The sequence below is a fragment of the Cylas formicarius genome, unplaced genomic scaffold (assembly GCF_029955315.1).
Source record: "Cylas formicarius isolate icCylForm1 unplaced genomic scaffold, icCylForm1.1 PGA_scaffold_6__28_contigs__length_40554024, whole genome shotgun sequence".
NCBI lineage: Eukaryota > Metazoa > Arthropoda > Insecta > Coleoptera > Brentidae > Cylas > Cylas formicarius.
This window is the reverse complement of record NW_026844347.1, coordinates 23,177,996-23,191,253: the sequence shown is the minus strand read 5'-3', so window position 1 is coordinate 23,191,253 and position 13,258 is coordinate 23,177,996. Positions and strand designations below refer to the sequence as shown.

At 35.0% G+C, this 13,258-nt stretch overlaps 3 protein-coding genes across 4 annotated transcripts; 1 reads left to right on the top strand and 2 right to left on the bottom strand.

Moving 5' to 3' along the window:
- The first annotated feature begins 247 nt into the window (after window positions 1-247).
- LOC132703770 (pre-rRNA 2'-O-ribose RNA methyltransferase FTSJ3) lies at window positions 248-3,602 on the top strand. The gene is made up of 6 exons (XM_060673229.1): window positions 248-429; window positions 482-1,864; window positions 2,029-2,481; window positions 2,580-2,782; window positions 2,843-3,030; window positions 3,083-3,602. The coding sequence occupies exons 1-6, from the start codon at window positions 363-365 to the stop codon at window positions 3,309-3,311; spliced, it is 2,523 nt and encodes an 840-aa protein (XP_060529212.1). The 5' UTR covers window positions 248-362; the 3' UTR covers window positions 3,312-3,602.
- Window positions 3,603-3,796: 194 nt separating this feature from the next.
- LOC132704010 (RNA-binding protein cabeza) lies at window positions 3,797-11,061 on the bottom strand. 2 transcript variants are annotated; one of them, XM_060673609.1, is made up of 9 exons: window positions 10,324-11,061; window positions 9,984-10,145; window positions 9,263-9,373; window positions 9,147-9,207; window positions 7,530-7,567; window positions 6,026-6,135; window positions 5,516-5,801; window positions 4,619-4,943; window positions 3,797-4,321 (listed from the first exon to the last, which is right to left on the bottom strand). In XM_060673609.1, exons 1-9 carry the CDS (start codon window positions 10,331-10,333, stop codon window positions 4,273-4,275), a joined length of 1,152 nt encoding a protein of 383 aa, XP_060529592.1. In that variant the 5' UTR covers window positions 10,334-11,061; the 3' UTR covers window positions 3,797-4,272. The 2 variants fall into 2 exon arrangements, with proteins under 2 accessions (XP_060529592.1, XP_060529593.1); XM_060673610.1 differs by lacking the exon at window positions 9,263-9,373 and having other exon boundaries at window positions 10,324-11,060.
- A 549-nt stretch (window positions 11,062-11,610) lies between these two features.
- Window positions 11,611-12,895, bottom strand: LOC132704012 (bax inhibitor 1). Its single transcript, XM_060673613.1, has 3 exons — window positions 12,595-12,895; window positions 11,879-12,509; window positions 11,611-11,783 (listed from the first exon to the last, which is right to left on the bottom strand). The coding sequence occupies exons 1-3, from the start codon at window positions 12,642-12,644 to the stop codon at window positions 11,751-11,753; spliced, it is 714 nt and encodes a 237-aa protein (XP_060529596.1). The 5' UTR covers window positions 12,645-12,895; the 3' UTR covers window positions 11,611-11,750.
- Between the last annotated feature and the right edge of the window lie 363 nt (window positions 12,896-13,258).

The following is a 13,258-nucleotide window of genomic DNA, read 5'->3' as shown; positions in this document are numbered from 1 at the left end:
TCTAGACAAATGGTGGACGTACATTATTTTTAAAATTATTTTTTTTTATAATTTGACGTTTTATCATAAACGAAAAACATTACAAAATTACAAAAAAGTAATTAGGCAAATAGAATTTGGGAAAAAAATCAGCAGTTTGCGAATATATTTGCATGGTATTACACACTTTTTGCCGCCATATATATATTTTGATTTCCTGCTAATGCTGAACGCTTTCATCAACAAAAACGAATGGATAATAGAAGTAAGGATCACAGAAGAGAACACACATTCGTGTGGAAGAAGAAGAAGTGGAACCATAACCCATCACAAACTGGAAGCATTGGAGAGCATTTAGTAAAACAGTGCCAACAGAATTTAAGATGGGAAAAAAAACAAAAATTGGAAAACATCGGAAAGACAAATACTACAATTTGGCCAAGGAAACTGGTACGTAATTGGAAGTTTGTAACACCTTTGAAAATATATTTTTAATCTTTAGGATTTCGTTCACGTGCCGCATTCAAGCTCATCCAACTAAACCGAAAATTTGAATTCTTGCAAAAATCGAGGGTATGTCTGGATCTGTGCGCAGCTCCGGGAGGATGGATGCAAGTAGCCAAGCAAAATATGCCTTTGTCAAGCATTATCCTTGGCATTGATTTATTTCCAATTAAACCCATACCAGGGTGCATATCCTTAACGGAAGACATAACAACAGATAAATGCAGAGTAGCAATTTCGAAAGAACTGCAAACGTGGAAGGCAGATGTTGTGCTTCATGATGGAGCACCTAATGTAGGAAAGAATTGGTTGCACGATGCTTACTCCCAAGCTTGTCTTACTTTAAGTTCTCTGAAGCTGGCGACCCAATTTTTAAGAAAGGGTGGTTGGTTTATCACTAAAGTATTCAGGTCAAAAGATTATAACCCTCTGATTTGGGTATTGAAGCAATTATTTAAAAAGGTACATGCCACAAAACCCCAAGCCTCCAGAAATGAGTCTGCTGAAATTTTTGTTGTCTGCCAACATTATATAGCTCCAGATAAAATTGATGCTAAGTTCATGGACCCTAAATATGTTTTCGAGGATTTAGAAATTGAGCCAAGAAATATATTAAATGTGTTTCATCCAGAGAAAAAGAAAAAAGATAAACCCCAAGGTTATCCTGAGAACGATTATACTCTACATCATATATTGAAAGTATCTGATTTCATTAAGAATGATAGTGGAATTGACATTTTACAAGATGCCTCGGAAATAGTATTTGATGATCCAGAAATACTTAAGCATGAGAAGACTACAAAAGAAATACAAGAATGTTGTAAAGACATTAAAGTATTGGGACGAAAAGATCTTAGAAACCTCTTGAACTGGTGGAAAGTTCTTCACGAAGAATATGCTAAAAAGAATGCAGTACAGGAAGAAGCTGAATTAGAACTAGAAATAAAAGCGGATAAGTCAGACGACAGTGAAGTGGATCTGAAAGATGTTGATAGGCAAATTGCAAACCTAGAAGAAGAAGAAATTAGGGATATGAAGAGAAAGAAGAAGAAAGCACAAAAGGAAAGGAAAAAACTAAATGAACGTCTCAACTTAAAAATGGTTCTTAAAGGAGATGATGGCCCAAAATTGGAAGGAGATGATATGTTCAGTCTTAAAGTAGTAAAGGATGCCACCAAGATGAAAAGGGTGATGGAACAAGCACCAGATGTTGTTGCCGAATCTGATGATGAAAACGAAATACCAAAGGGGAAATATGTTAGGTATGATAAAGATGACACTCACTTGGATAGTTCCGGACTATATTATAAAGACTCCGATTCAGAGTTGGAAATGGAAAGTGACTATGAGTCTGATGATAGTTTTCAAAGCACAGGACTTGGTAATATAATTTGTTAACTTTTCTTTAAATATTCTGTTTCTATTAAGTAAAGGGATGTCATAAAAGAAGTTAAATTCAATTAGGAGTTAGTCTATACCATGAAGTAGTGTTTACTTTTATATACTTTGCATATATTTTTAAATTATTCAATAATTGATTTCTAGGGTTTCAGTCAGATAATTCGGATCATGCATCTCAACAAAAAGCAACAAAAAAGTTGACTCCGAAACCAGCAAAAAGCAGATCCAGTCATCCACTTATAACTGACTTGGATTATCGAGACAAAGAGCAGAAAAGGATCCATAAAGCAGAATTGTGGTTTGAAAAGGATGTCTTTAAGAATCTTATTGATGAAAAAGATGAAGATGCAGATTTGGATAAGATGATTGAAGAGTACAAGAAAAAAGGAGCTCAAATAGTGGGTGAAGATATTGAGACTAGGACAAATGGAAATAATGCGAAGAATAATAAACTGCAAAAAAAAAACAGAGTCGATGATACAGATTACAGCTCAGATGACAGCACAGATAGTGGGAGTGATTCAGATTATGATGTTGAAAAAGAGATGAAATCTTTAAATAATACCAAGAAAGATGGGTTTGAGGTTGTTAAAGCATGTAAGATATAACAGTATCCGTTGTTAGTTGCCAATATTTTCTAAGTTTCCAAATAACTGGAATTAAAAATCCATTAAAATTTTTATTGTATGTTATAGCAAATAGATCAGGATCCAAAAGAAAGCACAAGCTGACAGAAGAAGAATTAGCGCTGGGAACTCTTATGGTGAACAGTAAAAAAACAAAACGCGATTTAATTGATGGAGCATGGAATAGATACATGTTTAATGACCAGCATTTACCTGATTGGTTTGTACAAGACGAGCAAAAGCATATGAAGAAAGATACTCCTGTGCCAAAGGTAAATAAAAATTTATTTATTCAAATGAAATGTGGTGCCCAATTTTTCCCTTTAATTAAGGAATTAGTGGACGATTACAAAAAGAAATTGGAGGAAATAAATGTACGACCTATTAAAAAAGTAGTTGAGGCCAAGGCAAGGAAAAAGAAGAGGGCATTGAGGAAATTGGAAAAGGCAAAGAAAAAAGCAGAAGCTTTGATTGATAATACAGACATGTCCGATAAGGAAAAAGCTCGGCAAATAAAACAGTAAGTTTTGCTTTTACCATTTGATATATCAAAATATCAAAAATCTTTCTAGAATGTACAAGAAAGCGCATAGAGAACCCAAAAAGGAGGTGACTTATGTGGTAGCTAAGAAACATATGACAGGTAAGAGGGTCAAAAGGCCAGCAGGGGTTAAAGGACATTACAAAGTAGTTGATCCAAGAATGAAAAAAGATTTAAGAGCGCAGAAAAACAAGTTGAAGACCATGGCTAGAGGCAAAAAGAGAGGCGGACCAAAAAGGCCCACAAACAGATCAAAATGAGATTTTTTGGTTGTACAGATATTAATAAAAATTTAACCAAACTTTTGATATTGTTATATACCAGCAGTTATGGCGATGTTCTAAAAAACATGCACACCAATGGATCCTAGACAGTGTCATTGGTTATTCAAGTCCCTATCAACGGAACTTCCTATCACCTATCACCAATGGATCCTAGACATACTAAGTTTGTTTTTCTACTGTACCCACATTTAGATAATTACAATATAAATAGGCAAATGATTAGATAGAACCACTGAAGTCCCTACCAACAAAACATTTTATAACCAAGATTAACCACTTTGTTTAGCTAAGTAAATTTACCAAATATATACACCAATGGATCCTAGACAGTAACAATAGGTTTATTTTTCTGCACTAACTTCATTTAGAATTCTTTAATTTTGTACTTCTCATAAGGGAAAAAAGCTAAGTAATCTAAATATTTTTGCTACTGCGGAATAAATAAAACGAGAATAGTTGGGCTGTATAATTTATTTGCGATTGAACAATGTACAAAACCATATTAAATTCCATAGGTTTGTTTAATCCATGACTAAGTGAGAAATTAATTTCTTGTTCTCATATTCTATTCCTGTGAAAGAGTTCGTCCAACAATCGGAAAGCAGCAGTATAGTAACGCACCTAAAGTAACCCTCAATAGATGAACTAAAACACAGTCTAAACAAGCATAATTTTTAATGTCAATGTCATGGGGGCTTGCAACATCAATAGACAGTGCAGTATTTACTTTCACAGTTCTGATCATTGAAATAAACAAATTCTTAGACCAGTAAACATTCAACGTGTCACTTGTCATCTCTCTTTCAGAGGAACAAAGTGTACTACATAAATCGCACACAAATTTTAAAAAATATATAATACTACTTCCCAAAACAATAACCGATGGACGATTCTTAAAATTTAAATAAATGCTTTTTTTATATTACCCTTAGTGTAATTAATAGGGTCTCGGTCTGCTGCCCCCGTCTCTTCCACCTCCACGATCTCTGTAACAGGGAAGAAAATAATACATACACCAAATATAAAATCAAATCAATTAATTAAATTTATTATGTTTCTTCATATTGCATATTGATTTTTGTATTTCTTCCCTTTATCAAAATTAAAACAGGTAATAGCAATGTACCTCCAGACAGGATCCGTTCATAACCACATGGTTAAGACGAGTTTTAATAGAGGCAAATTTGATTTTTCCCTTTTATAAAAATCAGACAAAAATATAAAAAAAGAATTGCCGAGAGCGAAAAGGGAAGTTTTTAATAAATAATGTGTAATTTTCATACCTTCCGCCGCCTCCTCGTCCACCGCCGCCACCCCTGGGGCCACCGCGCCCTCCGCCAAAACCACGGCCGCCACCCCTGTCACCTCCCCGGAATCCGCCACCACCACCCCTTCGATCTCGACCTCCGTCGCGGTCTCGTCCACCCCCCCCACGTCGATCGTCACCACCACCGCCCGCACCCTCGGGCTTATCTTCGTTGCAGCGATTGCATTGGGCTCTCCATGCGAAATTGGTGTTGCCACAATCCGGGTTTGGACACCTCCAATCGCCTTCACGACCCTCGCGGTCTCTACCACCACCGCCACCGCCCCCACCTCCTCCACCACCTAAAACAAAAAGATGCGGGCAAAACTTAATACCGACCAATTTTGCAGGTTCTTTTTTCTACACTGCTTCGGAACGAAAACTAATACCGACCAATTTTGCAGTTTCCTTTTTCTACACTGCTTCGGGGCGGAAACTTATTAATAAATTTTACATTAGGTCAGTAAAAATAAAGGAAATAAAATCAACGCCTCGAATATATAAAGGTACTTTTTTTGGGTAAATACAGGACGATTTCTAATTGAATGTCAATAATGAAGGTGCTGACTTTTGGGTCCATTTTAAAAATAAAACTTCATATGAACATATGTCCTAAACGTCTTAACTTTGAATAAAACAGATAGGCAAGTAAGTAAGAAATAATAATGATAATAATTCTCTGCATGCAGTCACAATAACAATAATAACATAATAAATAAATTTCAAAAAACTCCTAAACTGATGATCAAACATCAGCCAATTCACAAGTTCTGTAGAGACATTAAATGTATATTCTTAATATGCCTCCAGAGCACATAGTGTAACTATTACTCATATTTTTGACAATAGAAAATATCGCTTTAGTTTGTCATACCTCCATCACGTCTGGGACCTCCAAATCCTCCGCCACCACCGCCACGTCCGCCACCCCCGCCTCGCGGACCACCCCGCCCACCGCCACGACCGCCACTCCAATTATCCTTTTTGGTGGCCAACTGAACTTTGATTAGGGAGCCTTTGAAATCTTTACCGTCGAACCAACTAATGGCTGACTGGGCAGCGTCAGCATCATCATAAGTTACGGTTGCTTCACCCTTGGACAAGCCAGTGGCTTTGTCTTTGTAAAGCCACACCTTCTTTTTCTGAGTGCGTTTGTCAATCTATATCAAAACAGAGCAATATTACTCAAAGCGGATAATTCACAGGAGATTATTTAACAATGTCACAGATTGAGTAGTTCATTTACCGTAGAGAAAGGTAACTGACGAATAGAACCTGTGTAACGATTTGGCGGGACAACAAAATTGTTCTTGAATATGGAATAGTTCAAGCACAGAGTGCGGTCCGCGTACATTAATTAATGGCACGTGAAACAATAACACACCTTGATAATCCCAATTGAGCCAAAATGATCAGCAATGTCATCCTCATCCAAATCGGTGTTCATGCCAGAGACAAATATGGTATCGACTTGAACGACAAGATTGTCACCACCTGCAATTTAATAGGAATTTTAGCCATTATTTTTTTTTTTAGTATAAGCGGTCACACTAACAAGTTTTAACACTACTTGAGTAGATATCTCAATAATCCCATTGTTTCAAAGAAAATTAGTTATTATCCATTTTTACTACAGTTTCATTAAAACCTTTATCTTTTATCTATAATCTTTTGACTTTCTCCCTTTAATTAAATTAACAACCTGTAACAAGTTTATCTAATTCGCTTTATTTGTTTTTCCACGACATTTTTGTTAGGGTTCACTAAACCAAATCACTCAAGACTACGTTAAGACTGGTATTTTCAATACCGATTCTGTTACCAATGTTTCACTGAGTGTCCTTTTTAAAACAACTTATATTAGTGGTTTAATAACATAGTGGTAATTTCATAACATTTATACAGAAGCGGCAAATCTGTCCGGCAACTATTTGACCCTGGAAATTTTATATGAACCGATGGTTGACCGGCAGAATACCCAAATCGATATGCATGTTAAATCAATAACATTAGATCTTTGGATTGTAAATTTTTTGTAAGTACTGCTCGCACTAAATTCCATTAAACATTTGCCTTTTAAAGATCAATTTAAAAAACCCATCATATTATTTGCTAAAGTGAAAATAACACAAGTGCACAAAGTAATTGAATGTATAACCGTTTTGGAATTTCCAAGTACACAATAGATTATAAGTAGATGTATGCACCGCCGATGAAAATAACAAACCTGAAACGTTGCATAAAACGAATTTTGTCTTGAGATTAACTTAACAAACCCAACCAAAAAGTTAATAACCCTTTCCTTTAGTTAAAATCAATTTAATCCACACAGTCTGTTCAGTCGGCTTGTGTGTATCCTAGGTCCTCATAAACTCTTCACCATTAGCACATTTCCGAGTGCAAATCGATTATTATCTTGCAAACATTTATACATGGAGGATAGAAATGGAAATGTGTAATACGTTTTTGCATCAATGGCGCTCATATTTAAGAATTTCTCTGGCTTAAAATATAGAATAAATGGGTGGTTTTATAATTGCTGTAAGTTCGTAACTAATACGGAGTTAAGTGAATTCTTTAGTTATGAGTCACATAACATTTTTCAATAAACTATCCACAAATTACCATGTACATATTTACTACACTGGTTTCAGCCACCATGACAAATGAGTTTAATGCTCTTTAGCACACCGTTTAATCGCCACTGGAAACTCAAAACTCATTTGGTATGTTGACCCCAACTCGCACTAAAAAGTGCAAGATACCAACCACCTAACATCATATAAACCCATTCTTCCACAAGTAAAACACCTTTTAGAACGGGAATAAACGCATAAAAAATAATATGAATGCAACCGAGTACCGTTACGCGGACCCGGTGCTTTTACCTTTGTTAAAACCACCGCCACCACCCCTGTTGCCGCCGCTAAAACAGAAGTAAACACACATCAGTTATCGCTTCGTATCGCTCCAAAACTGTTTTCGGCGGGGGTGCTTAAATACCCAGATGGCAACACAAACACTTTCTCTTCTTCGGAACTGAGGAACAACACCTAAGTTTTGGAGTTTTGCGTCTTGTCTGTCTGTTACTTGTTTTTGTCACTCGTCATTTGTTATCATTACCATTATACCTTTATATCAAAACCCTTTGTTTATTTCTTGCACTTGCATGTACCGTTTTCACCTTAGAGTCACCCTTTTTCCTCAGAAACCAAATGTAAAAGAACCCTTCTGTACAACTTGACCATAAATGGTTTACCGTTTGTGTGTACCTCACATTATTTCTTGCGTTAAAAAACACGAGAAGATATTCATACATAACCGACCAAAAGAAATTTTGAAAAAACAAGAACTAGTCAAGTCAAAAAAATTGAAAAGAAATCTGAAAATTTACTCACAAAAATTTGAAATTAGTAGACATATTTTAAATGCAACATGATTTGTTTAATACCAAGGATCTGCCTGATCTCATTTAAACTAATACAAACTCTTGTAATGTAGTATATACAGTTTTATTTTAAGCAAAAACAAATTAAATTGCCAATAATTTGTATTAGTTTTAGAGAAAAAGACAACAACTAACCTAAAACCATTCACACAACACTTATAATCCCAATTTGAAAAGTGCCATATTTTTTGAAGCACAGACTAAAAATAAAATTCACCCAATTATAACCATAATCTTAACTAAAAAATACACAGAAGCCTAAATTTTAAATTATCCTCATTCAAATATTATGACAACTCAAAAAAAAAAACTTAGATTAGAAAATAGAGTTGATTAATCCATGCAAACACTTACTCAACAAGGTTTTGCATACATTTTTCTTTTAAAGCTTATCCTTATTTTTTTGTATGAGAAAATACAGATTTTTCGCGTATGCCACATTTCTAGAATATCTGTTGATATCAATTTTCTCTTTTTTTTTAATACTCTGAAAAGTTTGAAGTGCTGATTGCAATTAAAAATCAAAACTTACCATACCACTGCAATCCTGAATTATAAATTAGGGTTCGTACTAAACATATACTTCCAACTGTTATTTTTAACATTGAAAAAAAATCTTTATATTGTGAACTATATCTTTATAACAAAAAAAAAACGCGGAAAATTTGAAATTTTCTTAATTCTTCATTTGAAGAAAACAAATAAAACTTCAATTAGTTTTAAAAATAAATATTCCAGTACTCCAAATGTAAAGAAAGGTTTTGCTGTAATAAGTTTACGCTGAAAAAAAAATTTTCAACATTATGGATAATTTAATGTTCTTATGGGCTACAAAACCAACCTGCTATACAACAGACCAATACTCAAAAAAACACTCTAGAGTAAACAATGAGAAAATTATATATGTCATAAAGCTCACCAAAGTTGTCTGTAAATTTACAATACACTTAAACAAGGGATTCATTGAGGTTTAGTGACCTCCTGGGTATACTACAAATTAACCTTCCTTTCCCTTTCATCCACAAATAAGCATTCAAAAAGGTTATCATTAACTTACCCATAACTATCTCGGCGATCTAAATCTCTGCCCCCTCGATCATTTCCCCGATCTCTACCACCTGAAAATAATGAAAATTCACCAGTGCAATCACAAAAAAAAATAAACAACTTTACCTCCATATCCACCACCTCCACCATATCCACCACCCGAGCCGCCACCTCCAAAGCCACCGCCGCCAGATCCGTAACCTCCGCCACTTCCTCCACCTCCTTGGTAGCCACCTCCTTCAAAATAAAACAAATAATTTAAAAATAAAAAACATTCTAGGGTTCCATTTCATGGAGAAAAATATGTCCTAAAGATTTTCTACCCTTAAAGCTATAGAGTAACTGTAAGGACTATCACTCATAGAATTGATTTACGACATAGATGGTGGATATAAGCTACTGAAAAAACTTATTTCCATGCCTATGTCATCACCTTTACCTAAACACGGAAACAAAAATCTGATCCTCAAAAAGTTCGTCCAAGAGATTATAAAACTGTAAATACCCGAAGACAAGTCCTTAACTTTGCATATACATATTTGTAATTTGTTTTCTCTGTTGCTCTTAAAAAATAAATGGCATTTTTTTTACAGTGCAGATAAAAATTCATTTTCTGTTAAAAAAACACTGCCACACAATATGGATTAAAAACCCACTCAAACTCGAATTTTTTGTAAATGCTGGTCTCAAATTTTGTCAACAAGTTAAAATACTAGAGCAAATAAGAACACTGGCAGGACATAAATGTTGAAATGGGGTTTATAAACGTTTAATGAATTTCTTAAAGCTTACAGCCAACAATAAATATCAAGAATATAAACTTTTAACGAGTACTTTCAAACTGTACCTTGACCACCCCCATATCCACCTCTAGACTGATTACCCTGGTTCCAGCCGCCGCCACCACCGCCGTATCCACCACCTTGGGAACCGCCGTAACCTCCTGAAGAAAACCCGCCTCCGCTGGGCGGTGGTTGAGAAAAATCACCGTAGCCTCCGCCTCCATAATCTAAAATTACAACAAACAGAAAATAAAATTAAAAATCCAAACCGGCCATTTTAAAATAATCGCTTCGGCGACGAAAATATGAACAAAAAAGTACGCGAACGTCAATATTCACAGTTTTATACAACAAAATGTTGACCGATTGGTTATTACAACTAAGATATTTAAAGAATTATCTTACTATCTCCCATATTAACACTTAAGTACCACCAATTTCGATGAATAAAATGAACGAATTGTCGTGGCTTCGCGTCGCTTTGCTACGAGAGAAATGTCTGTGAGATCGTAGCAACTTTGAGTATGCGCATTTGAACACTACGTGGAAAAACTTTCTATTTTTCATGGGTGCAGATCAAGAATCCGTATTAGGTTTACGATTCTTGGGTGCAGTTAATTTTGTGCACACTTACATTAACAATGGTTAGTTTTGGTTAGTGTGGAGCAAATGAAAAAGTGGGTTAAATCCAGGATTTAATTCCACAGTCTAAAAAACCTCGATAATTTTCAAAATAGGGTTTATGTCTATTTTATATTGACTTCTGCTCAAATCTGTGAATTGGATTCGCGAACGCAGCACTTACTAAAGTAACTAATATCCTCTTTCATTTACCCTAATAATTCCTAATAAATTACATCGCAAATGTTTTTTATTTATTTAAATATGACCTTAACTTTTAACGCCGAAGCTTCTATACCCATGGTTAAAGTGTGGTAATTGTTTACAATTATTTTAAATTTTAAAAAATCGTAATGACTTATAATTTGTTTTGCTGATGATTCTTGAAGCCAGCACAGAGGAAAAATACCGAACTAGACTAATCCCGACAATGTAAATTGAATTGAATTGTAAATTGAACCCAGATAAAAACCGAGACCAAAGGCATAATTTATGTCGGATTAAATTTCACTGTACTTCACCCATACAAATGTTTCAATGATATCCTGTACTTACCTCAATTGAACTAATACTTTTTGTCCGTTACCATGAAATTGGAAAATACGTACATAGGAAGAATCCTTATTGAAGGAAACAGAAATATAAAGTGTTCAAATTATGAGATGGCAAGAAACAATTATTATACTTGCGTCCTTGGCCTTGACTCTCCATAGCGACAACACGTGACGCTCGATAGTTTGTTTAATTACAATGCATAATTAAGTGACTTTCCTACAAAATACGCTGACGTGTATCACAAATTATTAATTGATATTTTTCGCATTGTATTAGACTTATGCATCAATAAAATATTAAATTATATCTTTTTATATTATTGAAAAATCATTTTCTTTTTATGCAAAAGGATTTATTAAAATAATTAACTTTTACATAGCTTGCAATATATTCAATGACCTACAATCAGATAGATATACAATAAACAGTTTAACCTATATTCCAACCGTGGAAGGATGGGGTCCTTTAAGTAACTCAAAATTACCCCACATTCTACAAAAATTACAACTAAAACAGTCCTTTACAAATAATTTTTATTTTAAATATATTTTCAACATCTATTTTACATTCCATCCAAAACCATGGCCTCGGTGAATGAATCACTGAGATCAAAATATCCCGAAAATTAAACCAAACTCATGCAAGAACTTTAACGATTAATTTCTTCTCTTCTTCTGTGACTCCTGTTCCTGTAACAAATAAAACTATTTAGTACTCTCTTCTAGTAATGACAAAGTAAATGTTCAAAATAAATGGAATGTGCAAAAGATATTAACCTAATTACCTTCTGAGTCAAGATGACCAATAATCTTTTGAAAACTCCTATGAAATCAACGAACAGGTCCAGAGAATGTGCCACAAAGTCCCTGCTGCCCATTCTCCTCTTTTCGATTATAGCCTGAGTATCATATAGAACAAATCCACACATAGCAAAGAGTCCAATATAGATCTGAGCATTCCACAGCAATGTTGATCCAAAGAAAATATTTGCCAAACTCATAAGCATGAGGCTGTTGAGCAAAGTAAACAAAGTACCTCCCAGATACAACCATTTTCCTCTTTCGGAAAGTAATGCGCAGATGGTAAATGATACAAAGACCACTGAAGTTGCAATGAATGCAGTGATTATGATACTTGGATCTACCAGAACAACATGTTCTAAAAGAGGTCCCATTCCAACTCCAGTGAGAGTGGAAAAGCCCAGGAGGTAGCCAACGCGTTTTGTCATTCCTTTACCATTGTCATCAGGAGTGGATATCAGAAGGAAGAAGAAGATCAGTGCTCCAATAGCGGATAAAAAACCCGCTTGGAGAATATTTGTGAACATATGTATCGAAGCCCCGACACCCGCTGCCAATGTTGACATTGCGAGGCAGGCATATACATTTTTTAGGTGTTGCCTCACAGGTGCTTCGCTGAAATAAAACAAACACGGTACATCAATATGACATGTATCACTAATATATAACACACAGAAAAAATCGATAAAAGTAAACTTACAATCTGTTGTTAAATGAGTTCACGAAGGAATTTATGTTCACGGATGCCATAACTACGTTTCTCAACTTTTTGCAAACGTCACAGAGATAAATGCAAAAGCTCGCTTGGAAAAATATTTAAAACTTGCGAAGGATCGTTGCACGTGCTAGCTTTACCAATAACTCGTGTTCACTAATGGAATACGCACTGAAAGTCGATTTAACAGTTGTCCCGTTTACGCCAAACGAAATAAAACACGTCAGTACAAAAACAATTTCGATTTCTAGTCAAGTTCTAGTAAAATCGGGAGCAGGATGCCAACATTATGAAAATCGACGATACGTTATTGGTCAACGCAAGGGACACGTAGAAGGGGAAATTTCATGTTCGAACTCGAAAAAAGCTTATCATTGGTGCCAAAACCCAAAGACTTTTAAAACGGGCTATTGTGATTTATTAAAATAATCCAATGGGTGACGTATTACGTCCCCTTAAATCCAAAAATTCGGCCATGGAAGATTGCATATCACTTTAAATTCACAGCATTAAAAGCTAAAAAACAGCATCAAAAAGCTGCTTTTTGATCCTGCTATAAAAACAATGCATTTAATTGGTGGTGGGTGAGGTCACTATAATCTTAGAGTAACTATCGCATAGTAACCAAAGAACATTGGTAAGCCAACAG